This window comes from Papaver somniferum, chromosome 1 (assembly GCF_003573695.1).
Source record: "Papaver somniferum cultivar HN1 chromosome 1, ASM357369v1, whole genome shotgun sequence".
Taxonomy (NCBI): domain Eukaryota; kingdom Viridiplantae; phylum Streptophyta; class Magnoliopsida; order Ranunculales; family Papaveraceae; genus Papaver; species Papaver somniferum.
In genome coordinates, this window is record NC_039358.1 from 228623499 (window position 1) to 228646398 (window position 22900).

General features: G+C 36.9%; 1 protein-coding gene across 1 annotated transcript; it reads right to left on the reverse strand.

Annotated features, from left to right (window-relative positions):
- Positions 1-17112: 17112 nt before the first annotated feature.
- Positions 17113-18520, reverse strand: LOC113271523 (serpin-Z1C-like). Its single transcript, XM_026521411.1, has 3 exons — positions 18068-18520; positions 17506-17605; positions 17113-17444 (listed from the first exon to the last, which is right to left on the reverse strand). Exons 1-3 carry the CDS (start codon positions 18518-18520, stop codon positions 17113-17115), a joined length of 885 nt encoding a protein of 294 aa, XP_026377196.1.
- Between the last annotated feature and the right edge of the window lie 4380 nt (positions 18521-22900).

Genomic DNA, 22900 nt, shown 5'->3' on the forward strand with positions numbered 1-22900 from the left:
TAAATTCGCACGTTCTTCTGCCTCAGCTCTTCTTTCTTCATGTACTCTTCGTCTCAATGTTTCTAACGCTCCAATTTCCTCACCTCCATGAATTATTCCTTCATCTTCTTCTTGATTTCTCTCTTCCTGTCTATAATTTCTATTTTGTTGCTCTTCTTCTATTTCTTCTGCTGAATTTGATCGCCAAGTGTGTACACTCACCCTGTCATAATCTGTATTCCTCTCTTGAACTAGTGTTTGTTGAATTGGCGGTTGGATTTGATTTTCTCTATTATTTCTCATTCTAGTAGATTCTCCCATTTCACTTCTTTCTCTTCCAGCAATTCTTTTGCTTCTTCAAATAGTAGTCGGTTGTTCGGATGTATTTCTTCTTCTAGCCATTTCTTCAATGTTAACAGTATTGAAAGAAATTATGAAAAATTCTTAATCAATCACATTAAATTTTCACAAATCTCAATATCAATCTTTATCTTTTTCTAGAATAATCTTCAACTCCTCCCTGTTTCTAGCGCCATTATGTAGTTGCAGGAAATCCTACACTACGCCCCTCGTATGATTTCATTGTTGATCAACCCATTTTTAGGTTTACACTCTTAATTTTATTGATAAGTCTTTGAATGTTCTTACAAGAAAGATAAAGAAGTCAAGAATGATCTCTGCTCTGAACTTTCTCTCTCCTATTTACTTGTTTCTTACTCAAAAAGATCTCTCTCCTTTCTTTACAACTCGAACGACTATTTATAAGAAAATACATAGTGGATGACAGCTAATCTGTCCTTTATTTTCGGATATGATCTGCAATATTCTCGCAACCTTACAATTGTTAATTTCGCAAACTTTCTAATCTTCGCAGGGCTATCACATCTTTCTCGTGATTTTAGATGACGTCATTTATTCTATCATTTCTGAAACTGTTCTGCGACGCTGTTATGCTGTGTCATTGATAATTTCGCTGAAACATTATCATTGCGAGATTCTGATCCTACAAATATGATCCCGTTCTTGTACCTTTGCCAATTTTATTGACAAAAAGGGGGAGAATTAATATGTAGTTCACACTACAGATACATATGGTTTTCGGATCATTGTGTAAAGGGGAGTGGTTTCCATGTGAGATGGAGTATTGACTAAGGGGAAGTGATACATATCACCATAGTATTATTGTTGAAGTTGTGATACAATTGAACTTTGACACAGTGTAATAATACTATGACATTGTATAATAATGATCGAGAATTATGTTTTCTCATTGTTATAGCTACGGATCTTCAACAACGGTGATGCTAAACTTACAACCTTTGGGATCATTGGAGTACTAGGAAATGACGAAGATTTCGAGGAACGTTGAAGATTAGACATGTGGAATAGGAGCAACTAAAGTTTCATTATCTTTTTTGATTCCATATGTATTGATAGTTTTGTCACTAAGTTTGACAAAGGGGGAGATTGTTAGAGCATTGCTCGGTCGAACTCGCATGCGTTTCTATCTCAAGCATGTTTGTCAATGTTAGTGATCAAAACTATAAGTCTTGATTTCTAGTCTACTATAGCTAAGTTTCGGACTAGGATAAAAATTGTAGTTGATCTCAAGGACTTCATGGCAATTTATCATACAAGAAGAAGAACTACTAAAGGAACCGGTGGAACTTCTAGACAAAAAGGTATGTGAAGACTTGAACTTATTGAGACAAAAAGTCGTATGCTATATATAGACTTTGATTATACACAGTTGGTATTTCGAGTCGAGTATACCTCGCCTATCTATATCTCGAAATATATATTGGTAAGCTTTTCGCTTCGACCAAGTTTATCTTTGCCTAGTGACGAAAGTCATGATATGTTTCAATCACTTTGAAAATTGCTTTGACAAAGAAAGTTTCAATGATTGGAATGAGAGTTTAGATTACATAACCAATGTGGACATAAGATTGTGGAAACACATTTATGTATAAGTCCTATTCTTTGAACCAAAGTTTGATAACTTTTTTGATCAAGAGAACCGGAAGAATGGCGTGAGCCAAGTCCGCGAACTCAGTCCGCGAACTGCCGAAGTTTTTAAACCCGAGAATTTCTGCTGGAGTTGACAAACTAGTGCGTGAACCTAAGTCCGCGAACCCAGTCCGTGAACCGGCGAAGTTCTCATCCCGAGAATTTCTGCCGGAGTTTGTAAACTCTGCCCGGTAACTTAAGTCCGCAAACCAAGTCTACGAACTTAAGAAGGTTATATATCTGAAGATGATTTCTGAACTTAAACTTAAAAATACTAAGGAATGCAGTTTGCAAACCGTGGGTATAAAAGTTCATGAACCGATTCGAGTGAATCAAATCATCTTTGCTTCAATTGTGTCTTGTGTAGTTACATAAGAATTATTTGCAATTGAACAACTCTCTAACTAGTTCATTTGAGTCATGTGAATTAGTTATGGTAAAGAAGAAAATGGTTGATATGAAATGCTCATATGGCTAACCTTTGGTTAACTATTATTGAACCAACAAGTGCATACGTTTGGGTACGGTTAACAAACCTAGAAGCGTGCATTTCAACTGTGTGTAACAAGCTAAGTTTTCGATCTAACGGTTGAGAAATATTAGCTTGAATCTAAATCAGGTTTTCATCTAACTGTGGATATTGATTGCTTTGTTACCAAGGTAACTTAATTGGGAACACTGATTTGAAAGACTATATAAGGGGACATCTAGCATCAATGCAAAACTAATCCCCACACCTTACGTATGATACTGCTAGTTTGCGTGCTAGAGTCGGTTCTCCTTTAACCTTTGGTTTTCTTCTTCTAAAACCAGGTTAACGACTTAAAGACTTCATTGGGATTGTGAAGCCAGACCGATACTAATTTATCGTAGTTGTGTGATCTGATCTTTGCATCTTCTATCGTACGAGTACAATCATATTGATTGGCTTGAGATTGATATCTCCGATAGGCAAGATATAAAAAGTAATCACAAACATCTTCGTCTCATCGTTTGTGATTCTGCAACATCTTGTTTCGCTACTATACTATTAAGATTGTTGTGAGGTGGTTAATAACTCTAGGCTGTTCTTCGGGAATATAAGACCGGGTTATCAATGGGTTCATATTCACCTTGGTTACTATCAAAAGACGGAACAAAACCTTTTAGGGTTTATCTGTGGAAGACAGATTAATCCTTCGATAGACTTGTCTGTGTGAGGCAGATTTGTTTGTCATCAAGTCTTCCACTTTGGGTCGTAGAAACTCTTAGTTGTGGGTGAGATCAGCTAAGGGAATCAAGTGCGCAGTATCCTGCTGGGATCAGAAGAGTAGGGAGTACAACTATACCTTGGATCAGTGGGAGACTGATTGGGGTTCAACTACAGTCCAGTCCGAAGTTAGCTTGGAATAGGCTAGTGTTTGTAGCGGCTTAATACAGTGTGTGTTCAATATGGACTAGGTCCCGGGGTTTTTCTGCATTTGTGGTTTCCTCGTTAACAAAATTTCTGGTGTCTGTGTTATTTCAGTTTCCGCATTATATTTTTTTATCTTTATAATTGAAATAATAAAGGTTGTGCGTTAGATCATCAATTATAGTAATCCAACCTTTGGTTGTTGATTGTCATTGATTGATCATCGGATATTGGTCTTTGGTACCATCCGAGTTATTCCTTGTATTTGATTAGGCCTCGCTGATTTTTATGAACTTGAGTAAATCAAAACAAGAGAGAGATATTAACTCCTTGAGATACTTTTACCTAGATTGAGTCTGACTGTCTAGTTGATTCTCTAGAAAGTATTTCGGAGTTAGTCCATACAGATTGCTAAGCGAAATATTGGGTGGTGTTGTTAGACCCCCGTTTTTTTAATTGGTATCAGAGCAGGAAAACACGTTTAAGACCTTACAAGTTTGTGTTTGTAGTGATCTGACTCTATGCACAGGGGTGTTATCTCTATTAACGTACCACAGTCTTCGATGGCTCTAATTACTTATGGTGGAAATTTTTTATGCGAGCTTTTCTTCAAGCACGTGATTTTCAATCATGGGTATATGTTGTTAATGGCTATGATGATCCCATTGTGGGAGTTGGAGATGTAAACGTTCCCAAGAATATTGGTGAATACAGTCCTGCCAAGATGCTTGCTGCAAAGCAAAACTCCGACAGTTTGAATGCCATCATACATGCCATTACCCAAACCCTCAGCACCATGTGTCTAATTGCGCTACGTCTAAAGATGCTTGGGATATCTTAGAAACCGTATTTGAAGGTAACTCCAGTGAAAAGGACTAGGCTTCAAAACCTTAATTACGAATGGGAGAACCTTCGTATGGAAGATAAAGATACATTTGATGAGTTTAATCACAAAGTGTCTGAAATTGTTAATGCATCTTTTGCATTGGGTAAGACTATTCCTAAAAAGAACATTGTGATGAAAATTCTCAGATCGCTTCCATCTAGATACGAGTCTAAGAAGCATGCCATCGTTGAGGGAAATAACCTTGATAATCTTTCCAGAAATATATTGGTTGGAAAGCTAAATATCTTTGACCATGAGCATACATCCAAAATCGGAAAGGATGTTGCCTTTAAAGCACAAAAGAAAACTAAATTACTTGATAAGAGTAAAAGTGTTTATGTCTCTGAGGATGATCAGTCTGAGAGTGATTTTTCAGATGAAGATCTTTACAAATCAGTCTCCTTGATCACAAGACAGTTTAGGGATCTTCTATTGAAGAGAAGTAAATGGTTTTCAAGAGACAAACCTAGGTCATCAGATAAACCTCACAATCGTGTTCCTCCTAAAAACAGGGATGCTGACGAGGCTGGTGATGAGGATATACCACGGTGCTTTAAGTGTAAAGGTTTTGGTCATTTTTCAAACGAGTGCCCAAATCGTAGAAAATACACTGGGAACAAAGGTCTTGCTGTAACACTTGATGAGATGTCTCAAATCTATGATTCTGATGAAGATAGGAAATCAAGTGTCGGTCTTCTATGTGAAAACATTGATTTTGATAATTGTAGCAATACATATATCAACCTTGATGATTTCGGTGAAGAAGAGAACCCAATCAAGATGGAAGAATCAATTGACCCATCTTTTGGAAACTCTGTTTGTAATGTTTCAGGATCTACCTTGTGTCTAACTGCAGTCATACCACAGATGCCTGAATATTATTCAAGATTGACGTGCTCGTTTTGTTCTCAGAAGGGTCATGAACTATCAAGATGTTACAAGTACAAACATCAAGTGAGGCACGCCAACAAACTTCAGCGAAGAGCAAATCGATTAGCAAGGAAGCTTAAATTGCTCAGAAGACCGCTGAGGTATCTACGATTTTATCTTCGTCTAAGAAGTTAGTTTCCAAAGACAAAACAAGACCATTAGAGAAGAAATCATGGTCAAATCGTTTTGATAGACAGAGGTCAGAGGATTCCTCTCAAGTGGAAAATGATGGACAAATTGTTGTTCACCACAGCACAAATTAATTGTGTTATTTGGGAAATCTTGTCCCATGTGCCTGATCAAAAGAGAGAAGGTTGTGAACGCACAGGCTTTAGGAAAAGTTTTTTTTTTTTTGGATTGTTCTTTTCTGTCTATCAAATAAAAGGAAGGGTTATTATCGACAATTATACTCTTTATAGGGGTTAGAATTGGACGTCCATGAACCTGATTAAAGGTTTCGAACCCTACATTGTTTTTTCCTCTCTGATATCCTTTATATCTTAAGACTGCTTGTTGAGATTGTGAATTCCACTCACAAAAATCAGTTGTTTATAATTGTTCCCTTAAGTGTCATGTCTTTGGATGGAAAGGATGTCAACATGATTGTTAAGCCATCAATCAAGGAAAAAGAGATATCTCCATTAACTCCATCCTTGAAAAGAAAAAGGAGGAATACTAGAAAGCCAAGGGCTGTCCTTCTAACTCTCAGAAGTTTTCCGATGTTCTTGATGAGTTGAAGGAAGTAAGAAAGGAGATTCGTGATATTAAGGCTTACGTTTTAAGATCTTTGGAAATTCAGAAAGCCCTGGTTCGACATCACTAGCCAAGACGGTTTGTTGATATTAACTCCTATCTTCACGAACCTTCTATACCAATGGATGTTGACGACAAGGAGTTCGGGAATGATAAAGAATTTCTCAAAGACATTGTTTCCTAGTATGTCTTCTTTTTGGTTTAGTTGGAAGAATAATCGGTGCTTGAATAGCAATGATTGTGACTACACATAGCTATTATTTTTCATCTTCTTATTCTTCTTTAGTTTTTTTTTTTGGTTTAAAAAATTCTAAAAATATTTGGAGGATGATGTTTTTGCAGTATTTAATCTTTATGATTTGTTATATTGCAACTTGTTATGGGATATTACTGTTTATGTCCGCGAACTATGTTTGTCCCATACCTTGTCAAAAGTAAAGTCGTTTGTGATCGATATTCATGTATTGGTTAAAGAATGAATGGACTTTTGACAATTACAAAAGTTAAGCCTATGTTGTCAATCTTTGACGGAAGATAGGTTAAAATATTTTGTTTGTAAGGATTATGTCTATTGAATGTCGTAATGCGAATAATGACGGAAGATAGAATGAATCCTTGTGTATTCCACAGTATTGATCTTTACTGATCCATATTTTATGTAATACTGTGAGGCTCCGTAATGTGTCTTATGTTGAGCACTAAACAACCAAGTTGATTTTTTTTATTGGCTTTGTTGTTGCTCCGTAAGGTACTATATGTCGAGCATTATGAACTAAATTAATCATCTTGTTTGGTTATTTAGTTATTACTCCATAATTTTTTCTTGTGTTGAGTATATGAACGGTTAAGCTAATCATTCCTTATGGTTAAACTTAGTCGTAGCTCCATAAGTTTACTTAAGTTGAGCATAATCAATTAAATTGATCACTTTTTGTGTTTAATTTGGTTGCGTATTCCGATTAAATTATTCATGGGTTTACTTGTGATTAATTTGATTGAGATTTTGGATATAAAAATCATTCTTATGGTTTTGGTGTCCCATAGAAATCCTTCTTTTCTTTTGAAATTAAGGTCGCTCGTTGTTGTTCTCTCGGGAATGACATCAAATGGGGGAGAGTTCTTTTGAACTTGTGCTTAATGGTCATATCTTGAGGGGTGTGCGACTGTGGAATTTTAGAGGGGTTATCTTGTATATTTAAACTCCTTGATGAATGCATTTAGCTTCGGCTTTATGATTGCATCTAAATTAGTTGGTATGTATTTTTTCTTTTAGTCATGAAATGTCTCTTACGGAAATTTGATTATGATCCCGTTCTTGTACCTTTGCCAATTTTATTGACAAAAAGGGGGAGAATTAATATGTAGTTCACACTACAATTACATATGGTTTTCGGATCATTGTGTAAGGGGGAGTGGTTTCCATGTGAGATGGAGTATTGACTAAGGGGGAGTGATACATATCACCGTAGTATTATTGTTAAAGTTGTGATACAGTTGAACTTTGACACTGTGTAATAATACTATGACACTGTATAATAATGATCGAGAATTATGTTTTCTCGTTGTTATAGCTACGGATCTTCAACAACGGTGATGCTAAACTTACAACCTTTGGGATCATTGGAGTACTTGGAAATGACGAAGATTTCGAGGAACGTTGAAGATTAGACATGTGGAATAGGAGCTACTAAAGTTTCATTATCTTTTTTGTATTCCATATGTATTGATAGTTTTTTCACTAAAATTGACAAAGGGAGAGATTGTTAGAGCATTGCTCAGTCGAACTCGCATGCGTTGCTATCTCAAGCATGTTTGTCAATGTTAGTGATCAAAACTATAAGTCTTGATTTCTAGTCTACTATAGCTAAGTTTCGGACTAGGATAGAAAGTGTAGTTGAGCTCAAGGACTTCATAGTGATTTATCATACAAGAAGAAGAACTACTCAATGAACTGGTGGAACTTCTCGACGAAAAGGTATGTGAAGACTTGAACTTATCTATTACTCAAAAGTCTATATATTCTATCTCCTACTTCTTGAGACAAAAAGTCGTATGCTATATATAGACTTTGATTATAGACAGTTGGTATTTCGAGTCGAGTATACCTCGCCTATCTATATCTCGAAATATATATTGGTAAGCTTTTCTCTTCGACAAAGTTTATCTTTGCCTGGTGACGAAAGTCATGATATGTTTCAATCACTTTGAAAATTTCTTTGACAAAGAAAGTTTCAATGATTAGAATGAGAGTTTAGATTACATAACCAATGTGGACATAAGCTTGTGGAAACACATTTATGTATAAGTCCTATTCTTTGAACCAAAGTTTGATAACTTTGTTGATCAAGAGAACCGGAAGAATGGCGTGAGCCAAGTCCGCGAACTCAGTCCGCGAACTGCCGAAGTTTTTAAACCCGAGAATTTCTGCTGGAGTTGACAAACTAGTGCGTGAACCTAAGTCCGCGAACTCAGTCCGTGAACCGGCGAAGTTCTCATCCCGAGAATTTCTGCCGGAGTTTGTAAACTCTGCCCGGTAACTTAAGTCTGCAAACCAAGTCTACGAACTTAAGAAGGTTATATATCTGAAGATGATTTCTGAACTTAAACTTAAAAATACTAAGGAATGTAGTTTGCAAACCGTGGGTATAAAAGTTCATGAACCGATTCGAGTGAATCAAATCATCTTTGCTTCAATTGTGTCTTGTGTAGTTACATAAGAATTATTTGCAATTGAACAACTCTCTAACTAGTTCATTTGAGTCATGTGAATTAGTTATGGTAAAGAAGAAAATGGTTGATATGAAATGCTCATATGGCTAACCTTTGGTTAACTATTATTGAACCAACAAGTGCATACGTTTGGGTACGGTTAACAAACCTAGAAGCGTGCATTTCAACTGTGTGTAACAAGCTAAGTTTTCGATCTAACGGTTGAGAAATATTAGCTTGAATCTAAATCAGGTTTTCAACTAACGGTGGATATTGATTGCTTTGTTACCAAGGTAACTTAATTGGGAACACTGATTTGAAAGACTATATAAGGGGACATCTAGCATCAATGCAAAACTAATCCCCACACCTTACGTATGATACTGCTAGTTTGCGTGCTAGAGTTGGTTCTCCTTTAACCTTTGGTTTTCTTCTTCTAAAACCAGGTTAACGACTTAAAGACTTCATTGGGATTGTGAAGCCAGACCGATACTAATTTATCGTAGTTGTGTGATCTGATCTTTGCATCTTCTATCGTACGAGTACAATCATATTGATTGGGTTAAGATTGATATCTCCGATAGGCAAGATATAAAAAGTAATCATAAACATCTTCGTCTCATCGTTTGTGATTCCGGAACATCTTGTTTCGCTACTACACAATTAAGATTGTTGTGAGGTGATTGATAACTCTAGGCTGTTCTTCGGTAATATAAGACCGAATTATCAATTGGTTCCTGTTCACCTTGATTACTATCAAAAGACAGAACAAAACCTTTTAGGGTTTATCTGTGGGAGACAGATTAATCCTTCGATAGACTTATCTGTGTGAGACAGATTTGTTTGTCATCAAGTCTTCAACTTTGTAGTGGGTGAGGTCATCTAAGGGAATCAAGTGCGCGGTATCCTGCTGGGATCAGAGGCGTAGAGAGTACAACTGTACCTTGGATCAGTGTGAGACTGATTGGGGTTCAACTACAGTCCAGTCCGAAGTTAGCTTGGAGTAGGATAGTGTCTGTAGCGGCTTAATACAGTGTGTGTTCAACCTGGACTAGGTCCCGGGGTTTTTCTGCATTTGCGGTTTCCTCGTTAACAAAATTTCTGGTGTCTATGTTATTTCAGTTTCCGCATTATATTGTTTTATCTTCATAATTAAAATAATACAGGTTGTACGTTAGATCATCAATTAGAGTAATCTAACCTTTGGTTGTTGATTTTCATTGATTGATCCTCGGATATTGGTCTTTGGTACCATCCGAGTTATTCCTTGTATTTGATTAGGACTCGCTGATTTCTAATAGCTTGAGTAAATCAAAACAAGAGAGAGATATTAACTCTTTGAGATAGTTTTACCTAGATTGAGTCTGACTGTCTAGTTGATTCTCTAGAAAGTATTTCGGAGTTAGTCCATACAGATTGTTAAGCGAAATATTTGGTGGTGTTGTTAGTCCCCCGTTTTTTCAACAGGATCAGAAAGGGCAATTGGTTATTTGAACCAAATATGGGAGAAATAATAAGAGAGACGGAAGATAAACAAGCACACAACCACGTAACACAAGATATATGTGGTTCACCTTTATAGGCTACGTCCACGGTCAACACCACCAGAAAAAACTTTCATTAATCAAAGAGCATTACAAGCTCTTTCCGCAACCCAAGACAAGACCCAAAGAGTTAAAAAGACATACCCGAGAACAGCATTGGAGAAACCATAGAAATCAACTCTCTAACATTCGCCAAACCAGCCTCATGTCTTCTCTTCTACACCATTTTCATAGCTGCTACTAACAGAGGAGAAATATGGAAAACACTAGAACCTTGGTTTAGGGCAAAGCCCCAAACCCTAAACACTAGAAAACCCAAATCATCTCTCTACAAGTTTTTCTGTCACACCGATATTGACCTTCACGGTAGTACACGAGCCTCCCTAGCAAAGAGACCAAAACCCTGAGCACAAGGATTTACCACTCTTCTAAGTTGGATTTTCTCTACACCTCTAATTCTATTCCTTCATATAGAGAAAACAACTTGGCTCTTAAGAAAACTTTTCTTTGGAAACAAGTTTACCTAACTTGGACCCCAAGTTCCTAAAGTTTAGGAACAAGTTTATGCAAGGTAGAGTTTTACCAAAACTCTAACTCATAACCACCGGCTACGTCCCACAATTATCCACCTCGGATCATGCTTTCAAGCATGAGACGATCACAGGAAATTACCTTCATCTTCCACCGGAGTTATTCACCATCTCTATATACCCGTAGAATTTCTTTTGAAGCTCCGAACTTCCACCCTCATAGAACCATGTCTTCGACCAAAACACCATGACATCGATAAAAAATCTTCAAAACCATCTTCTACTAGAGGAACACTTGTGAAATTTATCATGTTTCACAAACACCATGAAAATCTTCAATCATCATCAACGAATCCTTTCACAGACTCCAACATTGATCACCAAGAGAACCATCTAGAAGATCACCGCTAGCTCCACCTAACCAGTAAGCTAACTACATATTGAACTTTTACCAGAAAGGAAGAGTTAAATTCAATTTCATACTCCAGAACATGTCATGATTATTGTGTATCTGAAACAAACCATCAGACATCACCATTGTGATTAACAGTCTTAATCCTTTAACCGATTCTCAAGCCATCACCAATCTGACATACTTTTTACCACCATCACACCCAACATACTCGCTTAAATATATACCATGTGAATGCCCATATTACCGTGGTACATGCTTTCGAGATCGGGCACATTCTTCATATTACGTGCAGGCAATCAAGAATACTTTAACATAGACTTAAGAACATAAATCTATAAAATCTCATCCATAACTTCGAAGCGTTGCTGGACTTGCTTCTACATGAGACCTCTCAGCCCCATCCTTTCTTCAAACTTTGTAACCCATTCTTTATAGTGTATGATTACTAACACTCTTCAAGAACTAAATATGTATTCCACCTCATTCGACCTTATTCTGCATCTCATACTACATCACAAACCGAAACAAGGAACATACACTTCAACCAAGTTGAACCTCAGATTTGTAAATCACATCACAAATCAATCTTTGTGTAAACACCTGTTGAAACATTATCTTCAAAACATATTTCTCCACCCGAAAAATAACCCATCGTTCAATTCCATGTTAAATCACACCAGCCCGTCCTTGCTCTGATACCAATTGTTGGGAAAATTGGCTCCCCGAGCGCAGCGGAATCACAGGATCACAAGGGAAATTGGTGATTTGAACCAAATATGGGAGAAATAATAAGAGAGACAGAATATAAACAAGCACACAACCACACAACACAATATATATGTGGTTCACCTTTATAGGTTACGTCCACGGCCAACACCACCAGAAAAAACTTCCATTAATCAAAGACCATTAGAAGCTCTTTCCGCAACCCAAGACAAGACCCAAAGAGTAAACAAGACATACCCGAGAACATCATTGGAAAAACCATAGAAATCAACTCTCTAACATTCGCCAAACCATCCTCATGTATTCTCTTCTACATCGTCTTCACAGCTGCTACTAACAGAGGAGAAACATGGAAAATACTAGAAAATTAGTTTAGGGCAAATCCCCAAACCCTAAACACTAGAACACCAAAATCCTCTCTCTACAAGTTTTTCTCTCACACCGATATTGACCTTCATGATAGCACACGAGTCTCCCTACCAAAGAGACCAAAACCCTGAGCACAAGGATTTACCACTCTTCTAGGTTAAATTTTCTCTACATCTCTAATTTTATTCCTTTATATAGAGAAACAAACTTGGCCCTTAAGAAAACTTTGCTTTGGAAACAAGTTTTCCTAACTTGGGCCCCAAGTTCCTAAACTTTAGGAACAAGTTTATGCAAGGTAGAGTTTTACCAAAACTCTAACTCTTAACCACCGGCTACACCCCACAATTCTCCACCTCGGATCAACCATGAGACGATCACAGGAAATTTCCTCCATCTTCCACCAGAGTTATTCACCATCTTTATATACCCGTAGAATTTCTTTTGAATCTCAAGTCCGAACTTCCACCTTCATAGAACCATGTCTTCGACCCAAACACCATATGACATCGATAAAAAATCTTCAAAACCATCTTCTACTATAAGAACACTTGTGAAATTGATCATGTTTCACAAACACCATGAAAATCTTCAATCATCATCAACGAATCCTTGCACAGACTCCGACATTGATCACCAAGAGAACCATCTAGAAGATCACCGCTAGCTCCACCTAACCAGTAAGCTAACTACATATTGAACTTTTACCCAGAAAGGAAGAGTTAAATTCAATATCATACTCCAGAACATGTCATGATTACCGTGTATCTGAAACAAACCATCAGACATCACCACTGTGATTAACAGGTTTAATCCTTTAAGCGATTCTCAATCCATCACCAATCTGACATACTTTTTACCACCATCACACCCAACATACTCGCTTAAATATATACCATGTGAATGCCCATATTACCGTGGTACATGCTTTCGAGATCGGGCACATTCTTCATATTACGTGCAGGCAATCAAGAATACTTTAACATAGACTTAAGAACATAAATCTATAAAATCTCATCCATAACTTCGAAGCGTTGCTGGACTTGCTTCTACATGAGACCTCTCAGCCCCATCCTTTCTTCAAACTTTGTAACCCATTCTTTATAGTGTATGATTACTAACACTCTTCAAGAACTAAATATGTATTCCACCTCATTCGACCTTATTCTGCATCTCATACTACATCACAAACCGAAACAAGGAACATACACTTCAACCAAGTTGAACCTCAGATTTGTAAATCACATCACAAATCAATCTTTGTGTAAACACCTGTTGAAACATTATCTTCAAAACATATTTCTCCACCCGAAAAATAACCCATCGTTCAATTCCATGTTAAATCACACCAGCCCGTCCTTGCTCTGATACCAATTGTTGGGAAAATTGGCTCCCCGAGCGCAGCGGAATCACAGGATCACAAGGGAAATTGGTGATTTGAACCAAATATGGGAGAAATAATAAGAGAGACAGAATATAAACAAGCACACAACCACACAACACAATATATATGTGGTTCACCTTTATAGGTTACGTCCACGGCCAACACCACCAGAAAAAACTTCCATTAATCAAAGACCATTAGAAGCTCTTTCCGCAACCCAAGACAAGACCCAAAGAGTAAACAAGACATACCCGAGAACATCATTGGAAAAACCATAGAAATCAACTCTCTAACATTCGCCAAACCATCCTCATGTATTCTCTTCTACATCGTCTTCACAGCTGCTACTAACAGAGGAGAAACATGGAAAATACTAGAAAATTAGTTTAGGGCAAATCCCCAAACCCTAAACACTAGAACACCAAAATCCTCTCTCTACAAGTTTTTCTCTCACACCGATATTGACCTTCATGATAGCACACGAGTCTCCCTACCAAAGAGACCAAAACCCTGAGCACAAGGATTTACCACTCTTCTAGGTTAAATTTTCTCTACATCTCTAATTTTATTCCTTTATATAGAGAAACAAACTTGGCCCTTAAGAAAACTTTGCTTTGGAAACAAGTTTTCCTAACTTGGGCCCCAAGTTCCTAAACTTTAGGAACAAGTTTATGCAAGGTAGAGTTTTACCAAAACTCTAACTCTTAACCACCGGCTACACCCCACAATTCTCCACCTCGGATCAACCATGAGACGATCACAGGAAATTTCCTCCATCTTCCACCAGAGTTATTCACCATCTTTATATACCCGTAGAATTTCTTTTGAATCTCAAGTCCGAACTTCCACCTTCATAGAACCATGTCTTCGACCCAAACACCATATGACATCGATAAAAAATCTTCAAAACCATCTTCTACTATAAGAACACTTGTGAAATTGATCATGTTTCACAAACACCATGAAAATCTTCAATCATCATCAACGAATCCTTGCACAGACTCCGACATTGATCACCAAGAGAACCATCTAGAAGATCACCGCTAGCTCCACCTAACCAGTAAGCTAACTACATATTGAACTTTTACCCAGAAAGGAAGAGTTAAATTCAATATCATACTCCAGAACATGTCATGATTACCGTGTATCTGAAACAAACCATCAGACATCACCACTGTGATTAACAGGTTTAATCCTTTAAGCGATTCTCAATCCATCACCAATCTGACATACTTTTTACCACCATCACACCCAACATACTCGCTTAAATATATACCATGTGAATGCCCATATTACCGTGGTACATGATTTCGAGATCGGGCACATTCTTGATATTACGTGCAAGCAACCAAGAATACTTTAACATAGACTTAAGAACATAAATCTGTAAATCTCATGCATAACTTCAAAGCGTTGCTGGACTTGCTTCTACATGAGACCTCTCAGCCCCATCCTTTCTTCAAACTTTGTAACCCATTATTTATAGTGTATGATTACTAACACTCTTCAATAAGTAAATATGCATTCCACCTCATTCGACCTTATTCTGCATCCCATACTATATCACAAACCCAAACAAGGAACATACACTTCAACCAAGTTGAACCTCAGATTTGTAAATCACATCACAAATCCATCTTTGTATAAACACCGGTTGAAACATTATATTCAAAACATATTTCTCCAACCGAACAATAACCCATCGTTCAATTCCAGGTTAAATCACATCAGCCCGTCCTTGCTCTGATACCAATTGTTGGGAAAATTGGCACCCCGAGCACAACGGAATCACAGGATCACAAAGGGCAATTGGTGATTTGAACCAAATATGGGAGAAATAATAAGAAAGACAGAAGATAAACAAGGACACAACCACACAACACAAGATATATGTGGTTCACCTTTATAGGCTACGTCCACGGCCAACACCACCAGAAAAAACTTTCATTAATCAAAGACCATTACAAGCTCTTTCCGCAACCCAAGACAAGACTCAAAGAGTTAACAAGACATACCCGAGAACACCATTGGAGAAACCATAGAAATCAACTCTATAACATTCGCCAAACCAGCCTCATGTTTTCTCTTCTACACCGTCTTCATAGCTGCTATTAACAGAGGAGAAACATGGAAAGCACTAGAAACTTGGTTTAGGGCAAAGCCCCAAACCCTAAACACTAGAACACCAAAATCCTTTCTCTACAAGTTTCTCTCTCACACCGATATTGACCTTCACAGTAGCACACGAGCCTCCCTACCAAAGAGACCAAAACCCTGAGCACAAGGATTAACCACTCTTCTAGGTTGGATTTTCTCTACACCTCTAATTTTATTCCTTTATATAGAGAAACAAACTTGGCCCTTAAGAAAACTTTGCTTTGGAAACAAGTTTTCCTAACTTGGACCCCAAGTTCCTAAACTTTAAGAACAAGTTTATGCAAGGTAGAGTTTTACCAAAACTCTAACTCTTAACCACCGGCTACACCCCACAGTTTCATACATGAACCGGCAGAGTTTTTGGTTCTAGTCTTTGGTAGCTTTGATTGTTTTACAGTTTTTCCTGTTGGTGTTCCATGACCTTTGAATGAAGGAGGTTTTACTTTGAGTTTGTTTTCCATTGCTATCAGACTACTGCGCAAACCCTAACTTGAGCTTCACAATTGTAGAGAACTTGTTCAATTGGAATTAACTTAGAAAAAAGGCAGGATTTTGAGATTGGGCCGTGGTGACCGGAAGCGGTTAAGGCCTTGAGCTGTCTCTGGTGATCCCGGTCCTAGTTTTACATTGGCCTCCCTGAATTGTTAAGCCATATTACCTCAAGCAAAAAGAACAAGATCACGCATCTATAATACTAAAGGTGGGTGATGGTGAGTTGTAAGTGTACACCATGGCAAAGCTTCAATAAATATAGAGAAACGCAACAAATGTTGGCATCCGCTCTTAACAATTGTTTTCGCGGGCAAAAGAAAAATATTCCAATGTCTCAGCATATGCTCTCAACAAGCATATGCTGCATATCTCTAATAGAGTAATTAATCCAGAAAATTCTATAAATGTACCAGTTTTACAACTAAAATGATTATTTGGAAGAGTACATGTAGGCGTAAACATGCATATCGCTGTTACTTCTAGTTGTCTTTCTCTAGCTAGTAACCAAAATTAAAACATGTATTTATTTATTTTTCCGAGCAATAATATAAACATTTGAGTTGGGATAATTCAAATTACTGGTATCCGAACAATAATCGTCATTATAAAATATATAAACCATACTAGTTATTGTAATCTGAACATGAAAGAATAATCTGCCGCAAGAAGGACAACTTTTGCAACCCATCATGCTCCCAAAACAACAGAACACTTGTGAAAAACTTAAACATAAAAGAAAATCACTTCAAAAATAAATTGGAGTCAAACATGAAGTGGGGTGTTCAAATCTACCTAATGAAACCAAAAATAGATCTAGGGGAATAATCATATGCCGTCATTATGAATCATTCGAAGGGTTTAGGACATGCCCCATGAACAGCACCACGCCACTTCGCCCCTCTCTTATAATGAACATGAATGGATGATCTGCCACAAAATCGACACGAGGAGGGGATACACGTGGACGGATTTTGGAAGCCTTCATACCCCACAAAGCAGCAGTAGCAGCAGCAATTTCAGTTCCTTTTTCATCAACTTCGACAAAGCACTTGTGAAAAACATCCTCAACACTTAACTGACTGGTAGCATCAGTGTTCAACATCTCCGTCAGGTCTGCTTTCTTTTTGTCAAAGGGAAAATCAATACCTACTTCCTTGAGTACTCTTAAGGCTTCAAAATCAAAAAAAGATTTTAAATTTCGGAACCTTAAATTCTCCTGTTAGCACCGTACACCGATCGACCGGGACACATTTATGCAGAAAATCAGCGGGCTCAGAGCTCACTTTTGCTATAATTTCACCAAGCCCATCTCGTTGCTCAGGTAAAATTATCTACATAGAAAAACGTGGAATAGAATCATCTGTTCCTGAACATTCATACGGGAGTTCAAGTACTCTGAAGCTATCGTAACAAGTAATATATTGTTTTTCTGTGGACGACATGAAGGGAACTTGCACTGTTGTTTCCCCATCCAGGAGATAGAACTCCGACACCTTAGTTTGAGAAGGTAGAAATCGAACAGATTTGTTCCAGCTTCCTTTGAAATAGAGTGCATTCGCATATATAAACTGTGTATCCTCATTGACTGCTCCGTCAGGAAAAAAGATTCTTAATTAATCCCTTTGTTTTCTTTTCAACCCATGGGTTCACCTTGTTCAACACTTCTTGGGTCTAATTAAAATACATTAAAACGAAACTAGTAAGCACTGAAAAGGAGATGAATGTCGAAAAAAATATGTAAAAAAAATGTAAAAAAAAAAAAAAGAAAAAGTAGGGTTTTGAATTTCTCATACCTTATTTTCGAAATCCACAGCTTCGGCTTTTGCTTTATATATTGTGGTCGCAACTTCTTTGAATGAAGGTTTTATAGGAAAAGATTCTTTAATCCAAACACCACTAATGAAAGAAAGTTCGGGTTTAGATCGTGTTTTGCATAAGGATTCAATGAGTTTAGAGTTAACAGAATTCAGATCGTTAACGCTTTTAGAATTGACGAAGCCTAGTATCTGTTTTAAGGTTTCGCCACTTGCTCCAGAAGCTACTAAACCTAGAGCGTTGTCGCTTGAGAAAGGAGAGAATACAAAACTCTTGTCCTTCGCTTCGCTTAACCAGACATCCTGGACTAGTTTCATACATGAGTTGGCTACTTTCTTGCTTTTCTTTGCCTTTGATACTTTCACATTTTTTCTTGTTGATGATCGATCACCTTTGAATGAGGGAGGTTTTACTTTGAGCTTGTTCTCCATTGCTCACTTGCATGCACAAACCTTAAACTCTCAGTTTAAATAGGAGTTCCCTAAGTTAGGGTTAGCAAAAAGCTCGCTAATATATATGGAAAGAATTAACTTGATCACAAAAATAATAAAAAGTAAAAAATTACCATCTAAATGCGGTCGATGGCCCAACATGTTAGCTAAAATTTGCTATGCAACCAAAATGAGCAGCAAAGACTTAAAACAAAACAAAACAAAAGAAAAAGTCTTGCGCCCCAAAATTTGCCAAGGGACATAAAACTATCTTCCGACTTCTGCACTGTCACCAAACTCTACGGTCATACATGAACCAGAATGGACTCCAAGAGCTAGCTATAATTTACCTCGTCGTCAAAGGATAACATCCTGTCATCCTCCAAGACATATGCAGTAAAAGTCGAGATTGACAGTGAGGTGTGTGTACAGATTTTTAGTGGTGGTTTCTCTGGCTTTTTGGATAATGGTTTAGTGATTTCTCTTCCTTTTGCTATAAGTTCACCGAGCCCATGTCGTTGGGCTTGGCGAAATTAAACACTTAATATTGGACGATTTTTTTGGGGACTACTCCAACATGGTGGGGATTACTATTAAGGTGGATATTAGAAGTAATATTGAGTCACCCCTTTTCTAAGTTTTTTTAATACCAAGCTTGCCCTTGATAATGATTAGTGAGTTAATTAATGATTAGTGAGATTAAATTAATAAGTTGATTTTTTTCAAAAGAAGAATTATTGAGAGGGAGAAGAAGAAGATGAAGATGAAGATGAGGGTTTTGAAAAAAAATTAGATTTTTTTTTTAAGAGCCACAATAAAAGTATGATGTTTTGGGTAGTCATGGATCCCACTTTCTCATTATCAGATCAAAATAGGTAAAAGTTAAACTGACAGGGTCCATTATTTACTATTGCAGCACTGAGGAGACAAACAATGTAACATGATAAAAAGAGTTAGGGCACCAACCAACTCACCATAAACACTCAATTCTTATTTGTAGGGACATGGGGAGGTATACTACTCCATTTCTGTTACTTTTTTTGCAGAGCTGTACATATTTACCTGATGTGAAGTTCAGTTCATGGTCTAATCACCTACTACTATGTATCTGCACCAAAATATCTTTGTCATTACGTGTTGCATCTCTCTGCCTCTATCCTGCAGCAGCACAAATAAAGGTATGCAGTATCTGACAAGCAACTTCCAGCAAGTTAAAGTACATGAAAATGCCCATCCTACATACAAAAATGAAACTTAGACTTTCTATCCTTTCCAATTAACATGTGTATCTATAAGTTACACATCTAGTTAGCATGTGTAACTAGTAGCTACACATGTATTTAGGTTGTGTAAATAGAAGTTACACATCTAAAGCACTCGCCATTCCTAACTGAATCACAACATGAAATTAGAAAACAGTAAGTAAGAGGTGGAGGGCTAGAGTTTAGAACATGCAAGTGAAAAGGATTAAGAATGTCATATACCAATAAGCCAAAGCTCAAACCATGGCAATTGCTGCAAGCTCAAGGTTACCCAGATGACCAGCAACAGATTGGGTGATAACAAACATAGCATAAGAAGCTATACGCTGGACCAACAATATGCCAAAACTTCTTTGATTCAGTCCAAACTCTACTAGGCAAATCCCGTAATTCATTATGTGATAATTCTTCTATTTTTTTTTTATTTTTTTTTCCCCTTTTAATAAGGGAACGCTAATGTTGTCTGTCATTTTTTTGCTGCATCAATGTTAAGGTACTTAAGGTTCAGATGATGAAAATGAAGTGTTTTTCAGGATCAAGAGAAGCACACGGTTGAGAAAGCTCGTGAATGTATACTGTGATTGTCGGTGTATTTTACGTGTGCACGACTTTAACTCAATTACCTTTCTCTTTGATGGACGTCGTCTCGCAGACTCCTGATGAACTTGAAATGGAGGATGGGGATGCGCATGAAATTGATGCTATGCTGCACCAAACTGGTGGAATCATCATAGCATATAAAGAAAGAAAGAACATGGAATTCATAACAAAGTTAACGTATAAATCATCAATTAATATTATTCTTATCACTCAAGCATTCATCATCATTGTTACTGTAAACTGAAAGTTCAACTTGCATTTTTCTCCTAGGGCCACATTTTTCCAAAAACGAATATCTTTTGTAATAAATATACAAAAGATAATTAATGTAGTACTGTCCATTAGGTGCTTGAGAGGTTTTGGATTTTAAAGGAAATAATTAATGTAGTACTGTCCATTAGGTGATGTATACATTGATTGGTGGTGAAACATAATAACCGGGAAACTACCATGGCAAAGTATTCAAGTCGAGAGCTACTGACACATGATGCGGGTGCTTATCTCAGGGCATATTTTCCTTCCAACATTTCACAAAAAAAAATCCCATATCTGATTTAACCATACTTGGGTCATATTTTCATATAAGAAAAAGAAGACGACAACAAACTAATCTAGGATCCTGATGACCAAACTTGATAATGATGATAGTATTAAACGTGGAACTTTTCAAAAAAGCTCACTGGTGGCACTAAAATATGAATAATTTGGCACAAACGTAAACTTGTTCTATTAAGTCGAGAATTAGTTCACTAATTGAATTGCAGTTGGAGGCATACAAAAATGAATATCATAATTTTGAAATTGCAGCTAAAAATTATCATTGCAGATCTTCTTATCACATTCGATTTACCTTCCTTTTGCGAACGATTTTTAGAGACTCATCCAAATTTTTCTCTAGTCCACGCAGTTCTTCAATGCTTAATTCACTCAAGTCGTCTTGCCCAGTCCTTGTGCTTCACAGATGACATATCTTCCACTGGCAAATTTCATCAAATCAAAAGCATCTAGTAAATAATTGACTACGGTTTCCAATTCAACCTAAATCCACAAAAAGTTCTCTAGCAGCAAAAACTTCATCTAAATGTCGTTTCCCAGCATCATTCAAAAACAACTTCCATTTCATATCTACCAAGAAATCGAAAATTAAAATTGAATAAAATTCAAATCAAATCTATGGGTAATAGAGATGATGAGTCGCTGATATCGAATCCTTAATCAGTTTTTAGATCGCAACTTGAAATTCAGAGTTACGATGATTTTGACGAATAGCAGATCTGATTTTTTTTCAATATTCTTCAAAAAAAAAATCCATTAATACAACCAGAGAGAGTAGATGAATGTAAATCTAAGATCTAATTTCGATTTTGAAAAGTTTTTTTCTCAGATTTGTTTCTGAATAAATAAACTAAAATCTCTCAATTGACGCATAATCACTGATAGAAGAGAAAACTTATCTGCACTTAGCCTGCTGATGAACTTGAGTTGAATCTACGGATCAATTAACTGACATTTGTTTCTCGGATCCATTATCTTCTACTGTAACTGATGCTTCTCCTTCTCCTGATGGTGATTTATGATCTCTATCGTCGCCATCAATTGTCTCTGAATCGATTGTCTCTGCTCAAAATCAATTTAGAAACCCTACAAAGTGTTTCTGTAAGAACTGGAGAGAGGAAATGAAATAAGGAATGAAAATATCTAATGAGTTGTTGCAGTAGAGAAAAAGGAGAAGATGAAACTAAATCTTAGAAAACCCTACAATTGTTTTTCTCTGCAACGGAGAGAGAGAAATATGAGAGAGAGAAGATGGAGAAATGAAAATATCTTCTGATATTTCCCTTCTTTAAATAGAAAAGGGTAGTTTTGTCAATATTAAAATACATAATATAAAATTATGGGCCAGATCTGAAGAAAATTTGATATTCAGGGCCTAAGAATATCATTTTTCTAAAGTATGGAGTTGACAATGGAGGATCCATTTTGTGAGGTTTCTATATGTTGAACCCATATAGTAAGGGGGTTATAGTATTTTTCACATTAATTTAATGGTGCTTGAATCGGCCAAAACATTCCTAAAAATGAACAATTTACAAATTGATTTTGGTTTTCTTAACAAAGTTCGGCTACTACATATGAAAAACATGTAGCCGAACTCATCTGCAAGTGTAGTTCGGCTAATGTTTCTGAAAACACAGGTAGCCGAACTCAGCTTTAATGGAGTTTTTTCTTTCAGAAAAAAGTTCAGGTAGGAGAAGAAAATTGCGACATAACCGAACTCAATATATAGGTTTTTCAGAGAAAAGTTCGGTTAGGAGAAAAAAATTGCGGCGTAACTGAACTTTTTACGACGTAACCGATTTTTTTACGATGCAACCGAACTTTTTGCGACGTAACCGGATTTTTCTCTGAAAAACGGAAAAACCTCCATTAAAGTTGAGTTCGGCTAGTTCGACAAAGTTTTTCACATAATTGCTAGCCGAACTTCTCTCTGCAACTTCGATTTTCAACTCATTTTGAT

What these genes read in the sequence shown, in the direction of transcription:
- LOC113271523 (XM_026521411.1), bottom strand. Translation starts at nt 18,520, where the DNA reads ATGGAGAACAAGCTCAAAGTAAAACCTCCCTCATTCAAAGGTGATCGA. An exon ending in CTGTGGATTTCGAAAATAAG is followed by an intron (nt 17,606 to 18,067) that starts GTATGAGAAATT and finishes TTTTCTATGTAG; the next exon opens with ATAATTTTACCTGAGCAACG. An exon ending in ATGTGTCCCGGTCGATCGGT is followed by an intron (nt 17,445 to 17,505) that starts GTACGGTGCTAA and finishes TTGATTTTGAAG; the next exon opens with CCTTAAGAGTACTCAAGGAA.